The 17444-nt window shown below is 50.2% G+C and overlaps 1 protein-coding gene across 5 annotated transcripts in view; it reads right to left on the reverse strand.

Moving 5' to 3' along the window:
• The window catches only part of Lmo1 (LIM domain only 1), a 36127-nt gene that overhangs the window by 18229 nt on the left and 454 nt on the right, over positions 1 to 17444 (reverse strand). Inside the window, exon 2 of one of the 5 annotated variants that reach the window (XM_006229968.3) lies at positions 12600 to 12859. The exons of 1 other annotated variant lie outside the window; for it this stretch is intronic. In XM_006229968.3, the coding sequence (XP_006230030.1) occupies positions 12600 to 12624 (25 nt within the window). In that variant the 5' untranslated portion in view covers positions 12625 to 12859. Of the gene's footprint in view, positions 1 to 12599; positions 13150 to 17444 lie in introns of those variants that run through there. 3 more of the 5 variants (NM_001402442.1, XM_039098644.2, XM_063280885.1) reach the window with 3 other exon arrangements.

Below are 17444 nucleotides of genomic sequence, written 5' to 3' on the forward strand. Positions count from 1 at the left end.
TCACTTGACAAATGGATAAATAAAAATATATGTACACAAAAGAATGGCATACTAATTAAATTAGTTCATCTTCCCAGGGCTTTATTAAGAGTGTTAAATCTTAACCACTAGACCACCAGGGATGGGCTCTCTGTTGAAGCATCTTTGGCCTTCAAGGACTAGGCCCTATCTACAAAGAGCGCATGCCTGTGGGGAAGAGTTTGTCTTTCAGAACCTTGAACTGTTCTATGTAGGGCGTAGGACTATGCACAGTGATATGTGAAGTGTGGATGCTCTCTATGGGTCATCAGAGGTATATAATAACATGTACACAATGACTAGGTCATAGTGGGGGCTGGAGGGAGATAGTGCCCTTTCCTGGGGCCTGTGAGCCTCACTTTGGGCAGGGTTCATGTTTGAGTGAAAGTTCAAATCCCAGGAACATGGGCAAGAAGGAAGGAGGTAAGGATGCCCTTGGAGGGGCTAGTCTAAGGGTCAAAATGGTCAAGCATACGCTGTGTCAGGAAAAGGCCCCACCCCTGAGTCTGGGCTAAGGGCTGTCTCCACAAGGGCAGGCTAGCTTCCAGGCCTCTCACCTGTGGAAATGGCTTTACAAAGGGGACATCACAGCTCTGGTTCATGAGAGGGATATCTGAGTCTTCATATCAACAGATAAGTGTCCATTTTCTATGTATGAACCTGGTTCCTAGGGTCTCATGGGAGGGCTGTCTCAGGAAACTGTACTTTAGGAAAACTACCTTATAGTTCTCCAGAATTCTTCTCAGGTCCTGAAGAGATGTCAGAGGAAAGGTGGCCGGAGTTATGGTAGGTACTCCTGGCTTTCCAAAACCACCAACAGTTCCTCAGTCTTGAAATTAGTACAGGGAACACTGAGCATGCTCTAGGCCCTAATTTATTTGTAAGGAAACCAAGGATCAGAGAAGTTAAGTGGTATGCCCAGGGTCACCCTACAGGAGGCAAAAGAACAATTCCCTGAGATCTCGCAAACAGAGGTTAGCAGAGCAGCCATAAGACAAAAGCTGTGCTTGTCACCTCCTAAGCCAGTGAACCACCTCTGCGTAGTCAGTCAGACCTGGCTTTTACAGATTCCAAATCTGTCATGTCTGGGTTCATGACCTTGGAGAGTCTCTCTTCTTGAGGGTAGACATTAACATGCCTCTTTCATAACCAAACCAGACCCCTTCCACTGCCTCTTCCGTAGGCCCAGAATGCAAGCTGGAAGGAAACTAAGTGGGCAGAGGAGTGGGAGAGTGACCGTCCGCAGAGCTGAAAGAGGACCCCTTCCTCCCCACTGCATGCTCCATTGTCTGCTTTTGGCTTCGTCCTTCCAGTCCATTCTCACAGAGTGGCCCACGTGATCTGATAAAGCGTCTCGATTCTGCCTAAAGCCCTTCATAGTACTCCCATTGACCTCCACATGAGTCTTCAACCCGAACCAAGGCACAGCTCGCAGTAGTGTGGTTCTGTCGATGAATACCACTGCGGTCCTCCCCATGATGCTTTGGGCTCTTGTTCTGACCTCTCCAGCCACCATCTCATCCTCTCTCTGGGACAAATGAATCTAGGACTTGCATTGTCCTTCCACTCTGGACCCCCTTCACCTGTTGGCACTCACCCAAACAGAGTCACCAAACCCTTTCCATTAGGATCTTGTTCTTGACCCCTGTATTTGGAAAATAACTATACCAGTGGTAGTGGTTTTAATTAAGAAGGTAATTCTTAATACGCTTCATTGGGTCAATTGGATTTCTTGATCAATTTTTCTGTTCAACACTATGAAGCCAGCCACACCCCCAATTTATCTGAATTATTTTCATAAAGATCAATTATTTTTATTTTTATTTTTTTTTTAGTGACAGCTTGGTCCACGAATTTTTTTTTTAGCTCCTATCAAATCTTATAAATTAGGATGTTTGTCACTGTTGAGATTTCTTTTGTGACAATTATTTCTCCCAGAAAGTATTTCCGGAGCCAACTTCTGCAAATCTAAATTTTGTCAGGAAGATTTGATTCTTCTGTCAATTTTTAGTCAATAACATATTTCACCAGGTGCAGGCCTGACAGTTGCCAGCTTAACTCTGTGTTAATTATTTCAACCAATTTTAATTTTTTTCCTGGATTCCCTTTTTTTTTTACTTTGCATTTTCAATAATACTAATGAGACATTATTCTTGTGGGTAAGACGGGCTTGCCATGAATTTGATAAACCCCGCCTGAGATCAAAGAGCAACATGGAGGCATCCTTGGGGCAAACAGGCAGGTGAAAACACCACTCTCTATACTTGAGCCGATGCCAGGTTGCAACCAGGTGCCCCGGGGAGCCCTGCCCCCTGCCCAATGCTCCCCGGGGTCCTGGCCCCTGCCAAGAAGAGGCCTCACAGATGGGAAATGGCTTCTGGGTAGGGAAGGCGGGTGTGCAGCTGCCTGGAAGAGGCAGCCTCCCATCAACAAGCAACAAGCCCAACTGTCTAGCCACCCTGCCAATGTGAATGGGGATAGGACATGCCCAAAAACACTCTATTAGGCAGTGGGCCAGGATGGGGATGTTGGTACTCTGGCTCTGGTTCTGTACCCATGTTCCTCAGGCACCTGTGGGAGCGTGCCAGTCTACAGGAGCCCTGTTCCCTCACAGGGAACTGTAAAGCCATCCCTGCTTAGGCTGCCTTACAGGTACGTCTTCATCTCACCTAGCAAAGCCATTAGAGATGGGAGCCCTCAGCTAACAGCTACAGGTAGGCTGGCTCATAAGGGACCACCCGTACCTCTTCCAAGGTGCTGAGAAAGAGGGCAGGCTCTGAGCAACTCAGTCCCACCAGGCAGCTGCTCTCCAGGCCCCTAACTGATCTTAGCATATTTACCACCTATTAAAAACAAAACAAAACCGAAATATCCAGACAGAATGTCTATGTATGTGTACATGAGGTAGGGTGTGTGTGTGTGTGTGTGTGTGCATGTGTGTGTGTGTTTGACATCAATTCATAATACTAGAGCCAATCATTTTCTCTATGCTCCTGACAGGCAGGGGCCTTGTTTCAGCCCTGCCATTTACCTGCTTTCTGAGATATACATTTCCTACTCTGGGAGCAAAATGGAGCAGTGGAAGAAGGAGGGATCAGGAGTTCAAGGATAGCCTGGGCTATATGAGCCCTGGCATTGGTTGGTTGGTTGGTGGTTGGTTGGTTGGTTGGTTGGTTGGTTGGTTGGTTGGTTGGTTGGTTTTTAGACATTGTGACTTCTAGATAAAGGTATGCTTCCTACAGGTAGCCATTGGACACCTGAGCCCTAAGGTGCAGTGGCAGAACCTGGCTGTGACTTTCTCCTTAGTCTCAACTGGTGGCCTTAAGAAAGCAAGCTGCCATAGTGCAGAGGCTGCTGTGTGGTGCTGAGGCCCACAGAAATGGAGCTGTAGTCACCTACAGTAGGTAGCCAGAGAGGCCTCTAGCCCAAACCACCCATGAACTGAATCTTTATAGACAAATGAGAGAACTGTAAAGTGATCATTTCCCCAGTGAATCTGACAGGTACCACCATTACCAACTCTGAGACGCTCTGTGGATCCAGTCAAACTGCCCCCGCCCCCTGTCCCACAGAGTTGAGATGACAGTTGTGTGCTGTGTCAGGGTGCTAAGTTCCAAGCTATCTGTCACCCAGTGGTAACTAATCTACCACCAGTCAGGCCACTGAGGGGGTCTACAGACATACCCTGCTACGAGCTTTCTTCAGGAGGAAAGGCCTGGCAAACAAGTGTGGAGAAGTTAGGCTTGAACCTAGTCTCAAAATCTGTGTGACAGCCATTTGTTTTTTCAAGATAAAACAGTGGATCAAAGAGTTCGAGCATTCTCCGGCATTCACAGGCAACCCCTCTCATCTGGCATTAGGGACGGCCATTTACTTATATATTCAAGAAGGGATGGAATTTGGTTTGGATCAAGGTGCTGGCTTTAGGTCCTGGGAGTCCAGGCTAGCACTGTTCTGAATCCTCTGGAAAGCATGGGTTTCCCCACCCACCACACACACACACACACACACACACATCTTTCAATGGAGCCACAGAGAGCCAACCAGCAAGGTTGAATTATTAAAACTCCTTTCTAGAGTACCATGTGGATTTCTCTCCACGGAGACTGAGAGCAGAGGGGCGGCTGCTCCCGCCACACAATATTAAAATGTCACGAGTTTAAGGCCTGCGTTGGTTGAGTCATAAGTTATCAGCACCCAGTGAGGGCCGACAGAAAGCCTCCCTTAAATTATTAAGCAGAGAGCGTCAGACTGTAATATTTTGCTAAACCAAAGTACAGACACAGACAAAGATGTCATTTCAATATTTGAAACCAGCAAGTTTAATTTAAAATAAGAGCAAACCAATAAGCTCAGAACATCGTGGTGCATGAGAGGAAAATTATACTGTGGGGGGCGGGGGGAGAAAGTGGAAGGACTTAAGAAATTTATAAAAGTAATCTCCAAGTAGAAATTAGAAATCAAGGCCTAGAAACAGAATAACACAAAAGAAATATTACTGTCCACTTTCTAAATCAATATAACACCGCTCCACGCCGGAATTACCATGGTAACTCAAGTAAAAAGAATCAAGCAATTCTTATTATTTCAAAATAAAATCACAGCCTGAAGCCTGGGTTTTATTACAACCACTGATAGATCGCTGGCTTGTATTTATCTGAAATATTGCTTTTCAATCAGCTGGTTTATGAATGTACACAGGCCTCTCACCAGCCCACTTACTGCCCTGTTTTGAGGCCAGGGGCCAACCGATGACTTTGATGTGTCCTGCATGTGTGATCCAGTTAAGGCTAGCCATGGGGTTTCACCCCCTTCCAGGCTATTCTGTGACTTTGCAGGACAGAGGGGAGGCAGGAAAAGCAGTGGAGATGGACTAATGATGCTCCTGTCCCAAATTTTGTCCTTCAAGGAGCAGGCCCAGGGCTCCAAAGTACATACATGCATACACACAGACACACAAGAGAGACAGACACACACACACACACACACACACACACACAGAGGCACATACACACACACAGAGGCACATACACACACACACAGGCACACATAGAGGCACACACAGTCACACACATATACACACAAGTACACACACACATACACACACAGGTACATGTATACGCACACACACACAGGTACACATAGAGGCACACACAGGCACACACACACACACACACACACTCATATACACAGTTACACACATGCAATCCACTTAGACAACTCTTTCCCACCCCAGGTCTTACTCAAACAGGTTCCACCAGGCCTTCTCCTCAGCCCCAAGGGTGGCAAATGGGAAAGGAAGCCAGCAAGTCAGAGAATGAGCTCAGGGCTCCAACATTAGACCTCCTGGTTTCACAGCCCAGCTTTGACACTAGAAGGGTGTGGAATCTGGGACCAATCAGCCCACCAGGCTCTTGTATCATATCTTCTCATCTGTGAAATGGGGATAAGAAGAATGGCTTCTTCCTAAGTTGTGATGGGCACTGGATGAGACAGACAGGGAGGATGCTGGGGATGGATGGAAAGCTGGTTCCAAAGCTGTCTGATCTCCACACCTCTTTGTAGCCACGTCCTTCATGATATAAGCTGCCACCTCCTATCTTCAAGAATAGAACCTGTTTCCCAACCTCTTGAACTTGGGATGATTGTGATTAATTTTTGCCAGTGGAATGTGTCATAAGTGACAATATCCCTCACCAAACAGTGGCCTTGAGAAGCCGGTATGGATCCATTCTCTCTAGATCCATCTCTGTCATGGTAACTAGCCAGGTGACATGGCTAGATGATGAGGGTCCTGAGTCTTGTTACCCCAGCGTCTAACTGAACCTCTAACCTCCAACCTCCAGGTTTTAGTAAGCCCAGCTGAGACCAGAAAAAACCATCGTGTTCAAGCCTACCCTAAACCTCCAACCCAGAGATCTGTACACTGAATAAGTGCTTATTGTTTCAAGCCTCTGAGCTTTGGTTGGCGCTGTAGTAATCACTGATACATATGCATTGGACAATGCCTAGTGTTTAGGGTTCAGTAAAATGAAAGCTGCTGTATGTTTATGACACCCAAGGACCAAGAAAAGCCAAGAAAATCACATTGCAGAGAGGAAATACCCACACGGGCACGAGGCTTCCCGGTGTATTGCATCTGCGGACAGTGGATACCAGGAACGGCTCATGTCGTAGAGACAAGAAAACTGACACCCAGTAAGTTGTCTGAAGTCACACAGCTCTCAACTAGGACCACAATGAGGGTCTTGTGAATCATGTTAGACTGTACTGAAATCATCGGGTCCCTCGGGAAAACCTAGCTGATTCCTAGGAGAAGGGGTGGGAGGAAGGAGCTAGTGATGTGGCCCAGTAGGCCTTCACACTAGGCATCTGTCCCTCAAACCTGGCTCAGCCTGCTCAGTCCTCTCACCACCTGCTTTTATTTGTCTCCAGCTGTTATCCGTCCCAGTGGGCTCCTCCCTTAGAACGTAAACACACGCCAACCAATGAGCAACAAGCTTGTTGGTAGGTGGATGCTGTCTCTGAGCATGGCCAAATAAGAGGGAATGGTGTGTGGGGCAAGGAGAACAACAGGAGCAAAGGGACGGAGGCAAACACTGGAACTACATGAAACACAAGCCAGCGTGGACGCAGTAGATGTACATTGTTTGGTGCAATGGTCGGGGTGGCAGTCAGCCTTAGGCAGAATGAATGCCAGGGTGGCAGAGGTCAATTCTCTCTGGCTGTAATAAGCACCAGGAGACAGAAAGTAGATGGGACTGAAGATGGTCACGGCAGAAGAGAGAGGGGTAGGTCCAAAATCCCACTAAAATGCAACCTAGACATGTGCTGAGGAGCTCGGCCATCAGCACGCCAGGAAAAGGACCCGATTCCCGAGCACAACTGTTTGCACTGTGGTGCATTCCAAGCTGCTGGTGACATGTTCCTGAGCTCAGAGTTGAAGCAATGCACACAGTCAGCTTCTACAACATTCCAAGGTGCCTTTGTGGTACGGTTGTATCTGGAGTAGGGACCTGCCAGGAGGCCTCATTTTAGAAAGAGCTAGTAAGTCTAGTAAGAATTCCTGCATGCCTCAGTGTATCTGGTCTCCATGAAACTTAGACAGGCAGGAAGGCAGGATAAGCTATGTCATACACATGTGTGGGACTTCTCGGCTCAAAAAGCCTGACAGATGTGTGCCCATAGCCACCTTCGAGAACATCTTACATCTGAGAACAGTAGCCTGGGAGGTCAGTAACTTGCCTAGGGTTAAGACTGGGATACCCAGGCAGGCACATTGTTCTAGTTCATCTCATGGTCTGCTCCCCGATTCATGACTTGGACTCATGACTTGGGGACCAGAACAGTGGGTACATCAGCTGGACACGGAAACCAGAAAGACGCTGAAGCTCTGGGGTCTCTCTCTCCATAGAGCCCTGAACAACTCTCTTGCTTCCTCTGACCCTTAATCTATGCCCCGCCCCCATATAAATGGAAGGACTTGAAAGAGGATTCTTGAAGGCTTTTCCCATGATGACACTTTTCTTGAGGATCCAGACACCAGTTAAGAGTAAATGTGGTTTGTCCCCCAATGATGACCAAGAGCCAGGAGGGACAGGGAGGAGGCTCCAGTTCTCATTAGTGACCAAGCTACTGGACCAGGCCCAGGCCTCGTTTCAGACTGTACTGAAACTGAGCAGGGAGCAGAGGTGCCTCACGTAGCTGTGGAGTTTCCTGTTGGTGGACTGTGCACACCGACAGTACCTCATTTAATGCTGGTGGCAATCTAGGCAGATGGAGCTGTTCTCATTGTAGAGGTGACAAGGTATGGAGGCAAAGCGGCCTCAACATTGGGTGGAACACGGCATACAGAGCAGACACTGCACTAACGGAGCTCAGCAGAATGGTAGAGGCTGCAAGCAGGTGTAATGGCCTTGCATAACGCCCCTTTCTCTATCATCTGTTCTAACCAACCCTCGGTCTATCTAATGCCTTGATCAGGATGTACTGGGATCCCTAGGACCCTGGAGTATTGATCCAAGCAAAAAGTTTGACCTCTTTGTTACATAGAGGGAGTAGATAGGTTTCCCATGTGTGGGAGGCACCATTCAGGTCGGGGGACACCAAATCTTTGAATTTGTATTTGCTTAGAACTCCAGCATGGCCCGAGTCGTTCATGGGCAGCACTTTCCCCATTTCTATCATCACAGCTCTGTCTTCCATTGAAAGATGGCCTAGCCCATGCAGCCATTTCCCAACACACGCTGCCTTGGCCTGGCCGCCCAGATGAGGCTGAATCTCTGAGCCTCTCTCCCAGGACCCCAGAGGGCCTGCCACAGACGCTCAGAAGCAAGCATCCTTCTGAGAGACCAAAGCAAGCCACGTCCAAGTCCTGTTCATAAATGCTGAGAGGCTCTTAATTAAAGAAGGTAGCACCGGACTGTCCTGTCAATGGGTCCGATTCCTTTGGCAGAGGGTATAAGGGAGGAAATGAATTCTCAGAAGAGATGAGAGGCAGACCCCAGCATACTTCCATGTGCTAAAAGTATCTTCGTGGGGCATGGTTAGAAAGAGAGAGCAAGGGAGACAGGCAGCTCCCGCAGCCACGGAGCCCAAGCAGGTGGCCATGCCAGTGCCGAGGCCCGGCATGTAAAGGGTGAAGCTTTTAGGCGAGCAGCGGCTAGTGATCTCAGCTTCCCTTGGTCTTAATGCTCCTGAAAGGCTCCCTGTAATTGGGCATCAGTAGTTAATGCAGTATTGACTGCATTACACGCTCCCGTGCCTCCCCTTGCTAATGCCAATTGCATCACCTTGTACAGTCACCAGCTTGCTTAGCCAATAGCCGTTAAAAGCAATCCAAATCATGAATCATATGGGAAACTTTTAGCAAGACACCGCCATCCAAGGAGACAATTTACAGTTGAGTTAATCTGGGTACATTAGTGAGACACGGATTCTGGACGAGAGACCAATTTATGTTGTTTCCCTGTCCCCCACCCCCTCGGTCCTCTGTGTGGGCAAATGAATGAAGAGCAGGGGAACTGAGCGGGGCACCTGCTCTTTGCTCAGTGTTCCAGGAGGGTGGGGGGCCTCATCTTTACAGAGTCTCGGGGCTTGACTGAGTTTGTGCAGGAAGGGGCAGTGACTATCCTGCTGTTAGGGGTTTGTGGCACCTCCCTCCCAGCAGAGAGTGGCTGCTGCTGGAGCTGGTTATGGCAGGTGTGGATGAAGACACCCCCTCCACCAGGCACTAGCCCAGTCCGCCATCCATGCCAGGCCTTTACCAGCCCTTAGCAGGCTGCAGTGCCAACTGGGCTGCCTTTCCACCAATGGGCTAGGGTCTCTACCATGGAACTGTGGCTGCTCCCAGTCTCCATATCTGGGGCCACGTAGGCCAGGGCCACGCTACTCTCTGCGGTCTGAGGCATGATGGGACAGACCAGGAGGTCCCGCTGGCAGCAGCCTCACAGACTGTGAGGCTGTGTTCCTAGCAGTCATTAACAATTGAAGACTACACTGTCTGGTCCTCCCCAAGCCGGATGGCTTTGCTTCTCCTTAAGCATTTTTTACTTATTAAAAAATGCTCTGGGAATCATGTCTGCTGTTTAGTTCCACAATGTGCCTGCTGCTTCCTGTGGTCAGCCAAGCCATCCTGCTGGGCTTTTACAGAGGCCGTTTAAACCCAGACCAGCCCTGCTCCAGCATGCATTTGGGAACATGCTGGCACTCCCAGCTGGGTGCCCTCAGCATCCTCTCTTGCCCAGGCCTCCACAGTTCAAGCTCTAACTCTTTAGTCCGGTCCCCACTGGGGGTGGGGGGCTCTTCTTCATCAGTGAAGGTCAAATTTGATTTGCAGGGTTCAGGGCAGGAGTTTCTTTGCCCCCCCCCACTTCAGCCTCCCCCGCCCACACTCAAACTCCATAGTCTGGTGCCAGCCAAAGCTGCAGGTGCCAGGGGGTGGACTATTTTTCCAGGAGAGTTGGAGGAGCTCACCACCCCTTTTGCTGACAGGGGGACCCACGGCATTTAGAAAACCCAAACCCTGAGTTCCAGTAAAGTGGAGATAGCTAGGCCAAGAGCAAGTGTCCAAATGAAAGCAATTAATCTTAAAACCCCGAAGTTTAACCATTTGCAAAACAGATCTTTCTGCCTCTGTGGTGACCCTTCACGGCTCGACCTAATGAATCACTTTATTAATAATGCACTGTGCTTAAAAGCAAAAAAAAAAAATTTTTTTTCTGACGATTCAATACTTCAGAAAGTCTCTTAAACCCGTTGCTAGGGCAAAACGATTGATATTTTATTATCTTTCAGAAGTGCAACATGAAAGCCCTGCAGCCCAGCAGAGCGAGGGCTTTGGTCCTCTGCAGCTGGCAGACCTGACTTCAACCAGAGGAGCCCAGCCTCTCTCAACAAGATGCTGTCGGGTACAAAAAAGGTGCTGGGGAGACTAACAGGAGCCCCGAGGTCCCGCTGCTGCCAGACAGTGGGTGCTCTGTGCAGCCCTAGGGCCTAGGGCACCACATCTGCCATGCAGTCCTGGCGGCCGCATTCTGGGAGAGCAGAAGTGTGTGTGAAGTTAGGCAGCAGGTGTGGAGAGGCAAGTGGGTGTGTGCACAGCTTCTCTTCACTCCACAATGAAGATGCCACCTTTGGGAACCCAGCCACCTTGCTTTCCTTATGTTGTCATGGACCCCAGAGACCAGTAGTACCAGTGGTGAAGGGCCACCATATTATTTGTACAGGTAGGAGAGGAAGTGGCATCTTGAGCTCCATTCTTTAGTTCTGGTGGGGACCACAGGAATCATATGCTCAAGATACCCAGTTACGTGGCACGTCTGAAGGTCTCCAGACATTCGGTCCCTTTAGCATTATCCCCAGAGCCCAAACCATGCTAGGGCAGACCCTGGGCAGTGGTGGAAATGCCATCTTGTCAACATATAGTTAATCTTCCTTGACTGGGGGCTCCCTCATACAAAACTCAGGTCTTCTGGGTTCTTGGCTTAGATCTGGGAAGCTGAGCATGTGGAATAAGTTTGGTTAAAGATGCACCCTGCTTTCCAATGCAACTCATAGTGACAGTCCCTGTAGACAATCAAAAGAACTCTGGAGCTGGACGTGACTGATCTGAAGTAACACAGGATAAAGGATTACTGATGAAAACAGCCAAATCAATGGCTCTTCTCTCCCTGTCTGTCCTGATCCCAGACCTTTCCTTCTCCTTCTATTCTATGTAAAACAAGAGTAGCCCAGTACTCTGATGGCGGCCTGGAGCTCCAGGGTCTGTGAATAGAGGAGAATGTGCTGAAGATGCTCTTATCTTCCAGCCAGCCCCAAATCATCTAGATCCCTTCCTCTATCTCTTCCTTCACTGGTGCCAAGGGCTTGTCTTTGGGGACTTATCGGCCCCATGCCTTCCCTGCATACACTCACACAGGTTGGACATTTTAAAGGTCTTCTCTGCTGATACCTCAGAAGGTATAGTTAGTCTATGACAGCAACCAACTGAACATCGGTATGACCTTGAACAAGTCACTTAACTTTCAGTTTCACCGGTAGTCACGGCAACCACACCTCAGTGGACAGAAGGCACAAACCCAATGGAGGATTCCTGAGTTTGTCCCATTACTCCTAGCCTTTACAGTCCCCACCCAAATGTCATTAACAGTGGGCTTGCCAATCATCTTGCCCACCTTCCCCTACAGTACCTACAGAACACACAAAGGACCCAAGGCATCCTGGGGCAGCCACTCCCTGGACTTAGTGACTGTCTTAGGTCACAGGACACAGGCTGCCTTTTACTTTCAAGACAGTTGGGATCCCCAACCCTTTAGGTCACTTACTGTAAGGCACTGGCAGCCAAAAAGACTTTAGGGTCTATGAGACCACCTGCTAGTGGTCTACAGTCATGTGACCTCTCAGCTCCGAAGCTCTCTTGACCATACATCCAGGCCACCCTCAAACCACTCCCTCTGGAGTCCTACTGGCCCATGGTGGGACAATTCCCCAGGCCCAAACTCCCGCCTTCACATTCAAGGAGACAGAGGATAGAGGCCATCGCAGGAGACACCCCTCTCACCAAGTCATGCTGGTGAGCAGCTTTCCCCTGAAGGACCCAGTTAGCCTTCTCCTCTTGAGCTTGCATCCCGGCTTTTGCGCGGTCCTCCCGCGCTCTCGCTCGCCCCCAAGCTCTCTAGTTCCTTTCTCCCTTGAAGCTGCTGATTTGCTGGGCACTCGGCGCCTCTCCGGTTACGCGGCGGGCGCGGGGGTTATGGCTGCGGTTGAGCGAGGAGCAGCCGCAGAGACCAAACGCTCAGAGCCAAGCGCCAGAGCGCAGAGACCAGAGGGCACTCTGAACCTCCACGCCGCCCCGCGGCGAATCGTCTCTCCCGGTCCGCCAGTCCAGAGACCGGGAGACCTAGGGGGCGCGAGGCCAGGAGCTCGCCCACCCCACCCCGATCTGTCCTCCCGCCCCGGGCCGCCAGCTGGCTCCACAACCCGGCGTGGCCCCGTGTCTGTGTCCCTGAGTCCCGGTGCGTGGCATCCCGCGAGCCGAGGTGAAGGCGTTGGGGACGTCGGGACCCCTGCCCGCCACCTACCGTCCTCCTTGTCCAGCACCATCATCTCGGGCACTCCGTGTCCAGCCGCTGCTCGGCTCGGCCGGGAAAAGGGCGCCGACTCCGGGCGCACTTCGGCTGGGCGGCCGGTCCTCCGGCAGCAAGCGGGCTCTAATTACCCGCTTGTCCGGCTCTTAACCTAGATTGCACTCAGCTAGAATTACATTCAGGAGTGAAGCACTTCGCAGATACAAAAGCAGTCTCACCTACTTTTGTGCCTCAGAATTGCAAGGAACTACGAACTGCAATTTAGAGAGAAAGAGAGAGAGGGAGAGGGAGAGAGAAGGGGGAAGAGAGGATCAGAGCCGTTTCTTTGATTCTCACCTTCTAAATGGCTCAATTTGCCCAGTATAATCTGTCTTAATGTAATTGCATTTGATAGCTCATAACCCTGGCTCTGGCAACGACACAGCTTTCAGCCTCATAAAGTGTTTTCCCCTCGGATTTAATCTGAATCTCAATCTGAAATTATATTCAAAGAGATGGGGGAATCTCGGCGGCCGACTCCCGCTGCCTTTCTCCCTCAATGTATGAGGTTTGCACTCCTGCTACTGAATAAATGCACACATTTCCCGAGGCCCCCCTCCCTGCCGGGTTAATGGGGAGTGGAGACGCGCGGTTGCCCGGCTCTGCAGCGCCACCTGGAGGCCTCTCCGCTCCAGCTCGGCGAATGACTCCGCTTGGGTACCCCGGTTTCTCCCTGATATCCTGTGTCAGTCTGGTGGACGCTGCCTGTCCCAAGCCCTTCAACCTTGGTTTCTGTTTCCTTATAGGAAGGCTATTTCTCTAATCGTGACTTCTCTTTAGAGGGTTTCCAGTCGATTCTATAGTGATTGGCAAAGTAAATTCCTCCGCAGCGCACAAAATTCCTTCTGTGAGTCCTACAGCGACTGTCCCTGTCATGCTACCCTTATTCCCACCACCCATCAACATCCTGCTTCTGTGCAGAGGGGGAAATCCTGTTTCAGTTTCTCTCTGAACAAGTACAGCTTTATGAAGGCGTTTTCCTCCTGCGAATATTTATTGAGCACTTACTATGTCCCCACACACTATTTGAAGGCACTAGGTATAGCAGAAAAGACTCTGTTGTGGTGCTGACGACTCTTGCTCACACAGCAGGAAGGAAGACAGGTCTAGTGCCTCTCCTCCTAGACTCTGCTTCCCTGAAAAATCCTGTCCAGGCTACCTACTCCAGGAAGGCCACCTACATTTAAACCCCCAAGGGTGCCCCACCCTCGTCCCAGATATTCTAGAGCTCCAAAATGGGAGTGGAAATGATGACTTTCAGCTCAAGAAGGGCTCCAGACAGATATGTTAGGAGCTTGGTCCTGGCAGTTGCCAATGACTTGATTCTGGCAGGGTACAGGAAGCTGAGACTCCTGGGGAGCTATCAGCTGGGAATCTACCCATTTGTTGCCAATTAACAAATAGCAGAGGGCTGGAGAGGTGGCTCAGTGGTTAAGAGCACTGACTGCTCTTCCAGAGGTCATGAGTTCAAGTCCCAGCAACCACATGGTGACTCACAACCATCTGTAATGAGATCCTATGCCCTCTTCTGGTGTGTCTGAAGACAGTGACAGTGTACCCGTCATATATAAAATGAATAAATAAAATTTTTTAAAAATTAAAAAAAAATAGCAGATCTGAAAAAGTCACTTCTCTTTTTTGCCTCGGTTTCCCCGATTTTTATTGGTTTGTTTGTTTTTTTGAAACATCCTGGAACTCACTCTGTAGACTGGGCTGGCCTTGAACTCACAAAGATCTGCCTGTGCCTGCTTCCCAAGTGCTGGGATTAAAAGGCGTGCTCCTAGCTCAGGTTCCCTGTCATGAACTATCACATCTGTTCTGGCTCTAAGGCTGCCAGAGCAAAGCATGTGAAAGGTAACTGGTGCTCCAGACAATGTGGGGTGGGGCACTGGCCTTGCCCTTTCCACCCCTGGAGGCCCCCATACTTTACAGGAGGATGGGGTGGGGAGCGTAGCCCATCCTCACTCCTAAGCAGCGAAGTCAGGCTTTGAGGAGACTGAAGAGCAGCTGTTTCTAATGAGGTGCCTCATCTGCAGCTCAGAGGGCTTCTCTTTCCCCTTCATCTTGAATACTTAATCCTAATAGTCCTTGAGTATATTTGATGTTAAATATATCATTTTGCTCAGACTCACTGTCCCTCAGGACTGCAAGCTTGATCTCTCCCCTGCCACTGCAGCCAGAGAGCTGTGCCCTCAAGGTGTGAGGGGAAGCTTCATTGTTGCTGCCCCCTGCCCAGCTGGTGTAGCCCCCCCACCCCCATCCTGCTCTTAACCAGGGCCAATCAATGTAGCAAGTACAGGGCCTGACAAGGCGGTGTCTGGAAGAATTATCTCTGGGTTATCTGGAGACATAAGGTCTGTAGTCTTGCTCCTGATCTCCAGGGGCCTACGCCTTGCTCTGGGGTCCTGACCCTGACCCACAAACCAGAACTCAATCAGCTTGGATCACATTCCCACTCTCTTGTCTGAACCTCTACTCATGCCAGCTTCCAAGGTACCCAACGGGCAGCCACTTGGCCAACATCCCTTTGAGGAGTCACGACTCCTGCTTCCTAAGCCTGAGGCACAAGGCAGTGAGCTACAGAGGCAGGAAGGGCATATCAGCAGGGAAGCGGTGCTGTATGTTACAGCTGGCTTCCTCTACAGTCTAGCTATGAGCATGGCCTCTAATTTGTTCTGAAGGAGGAACCCCAGAACTAAGTGGCATTGCTGCCCAGCAATCTCAGGGGCCTTAGGAAGGAGCCAGATGTGAGCCTCACTTGTAAGGTGGCCTCTCTTACACTCATAAGTGGGCCCCACCCTCCTGCCCTCCCCTTCCCAGGCGGCTTCTGGGTCCAGGGACATGCCAATGATGTCTGAGTGGAGTTCTAAGATGCCCTGGGGCTGGAAGAGGCAGTTTTCACTCCACACTTTCCACAGGTGGCAAGCCAGCGCTCTCACTTCAACACACCAAGACTGCTCCAAAAATGCCCTTCAAATAGTTCTGGGGACAGCCAGGGAACACCAGTTGATCAGTTCCCAAAGTTTCTTGGAAGAGAATGGAGGTAGCCGCTAGCTGCCTTACATATTTCTGAACAGGTCCCAGCAGTTCATCCTTGTGGCTGGCAGAAACACCTAAGGAAAAGGGTTCCTGATTGGGGCTGAGGGACAGTTTCACTTGATGCTTAAGGGCCCAGGCTGACTAGATAATCCAGAACTCTTCAGAGGCTGGCCAACATGTCTGAACCTGAGGGCTCTTTTCCCAGCACACTAAAGTCATCTCCAAGATGGAGTTACACACTGGCCAAGATGGTGGTTACTGGAGAGGTATTCAGGGTGACAAGGACCCTTTCCCTGTGCACGTGACAGTTACAGGACAGAGTAAACCAGTATCTACAGCGCCATCAGGATGCCTGCTGGCCAAGTTCTGATGCCCTGCCTTTCCCTACACACAAAAAAGCAGCCAAAGCACAGAAATTTGCAACCAGCTTATAGTGGAGAAGGGCACTGTCAGCAAACCCCCTCTTTTGAGATTCTAAAGAGGCTAGAGAGGCCTCAGCAACTGCAGTCATAAACTGTTAGGTCTTAGAAAAGCCTAAGCCAAATCTGCACAAATCTACCCTGGCCCTCCATGAAAGCCACCCCACCCCTGTACAAGAGCCCCTAAACAGCCAGGGGTTTAGGAAGACCCAGGTCTGCCCTAAGACTCGGGGATTCCCTATGCTACAAGACGTTTTATGCTAAAAAAACACTGCCCTGGACAAGCCAGGACAATTGGTCACCATAGGGGAGATGGTAGGATAACACAAGTAATTAATGGGACCAAAGAGGAGACCAGACAGACAGACCCTCTGATTAGCATCTCCCAACTCTAAATTTCTGAGTCTCCTGACCTATTATGTCATACACACTCTGGGCATGACTGTATGAGCATCTTCAGTCCTGAGGGTGGCACAAAGATGACTTCTCAAGACATCTACAGTGCAGGTGTGTGGGGGCGAGGGGGAGGGAACAGTTAGACCCAAGGGTAGACTTAGATTTTGTGAGGCCCAAAGTTTACAGCACTCTAGGGGTTGGGGCTCCTTAAAAGGAATATGATCCAGACCAGCCTGGGCTGCAGAGCAAGACTCTCTTTCAACTATCCTGAGTCCCCCCCACCCCACCCCCACTCTCTGCAACCCACCGGGCCAAAAATGAGAGAAAAATGAGATTTCTAATACAAACGGATCACCAGGGATCTGGTAACAGTAGGAGACCCCAAAGACCCCAAACTTCTCTTGCTTAGTCCACCCATCTGACCTAACCAGCAGGACACTCACTAAAGTAGTGTGGGTGAACTGAAGGCATGCACCTTCCAGCCCTGCAGGGGGCCAAGCCAACACCACCCACTAAGTAGGCCCTGAAGTCCCAGACCCCAAGTGCAAGGCTGGGAAGACCCAAGGACCAAAGCTAGTTAGAATACACGTTCACCCGCCAAGTTCTCTGAACACCTCCTGGGGGTCTCTTTCACACCGTGGTATGCAAAAATATGAAAATACTCAAGAAGGCCCAAAGATTGGCTGGTGGTGGGTACAACCACAACCGGGAAGCCCGTGCCCCACGAGTCTCTGTACGCTCCGGATTCCTGCAGTGGGGCAGGAGCGAGAAAGTTCCCGGCTGCAGTGTGCCCAGCTAACAGGCTCCAGGATGCGCGCGGGGCGGGGATGAGGGGGAGACTTCCTCATCCCGGTGAGGAACACGGGGCGGCGCAGAGCCTGGCACCCTCTACACACACTCACTCTCTCTCACACACACAGGGCACTGGTCCAGCTTCCAAGCTTCC

Source organism: Rattus norvegicus, chromosome 1 (assembly GCF_036323735.1).
Source record: "Rattus norvegicus strain BN/NHsdMcwi chromosome 1, GRCr8, whole genome shotgun sequence".
Classification (NCBI taxonomy): Eukaryota; Metazoa; Chordata; class Mammalia; order Rodentia; family Muridae; genus Rattus; species Rattus norvegicus.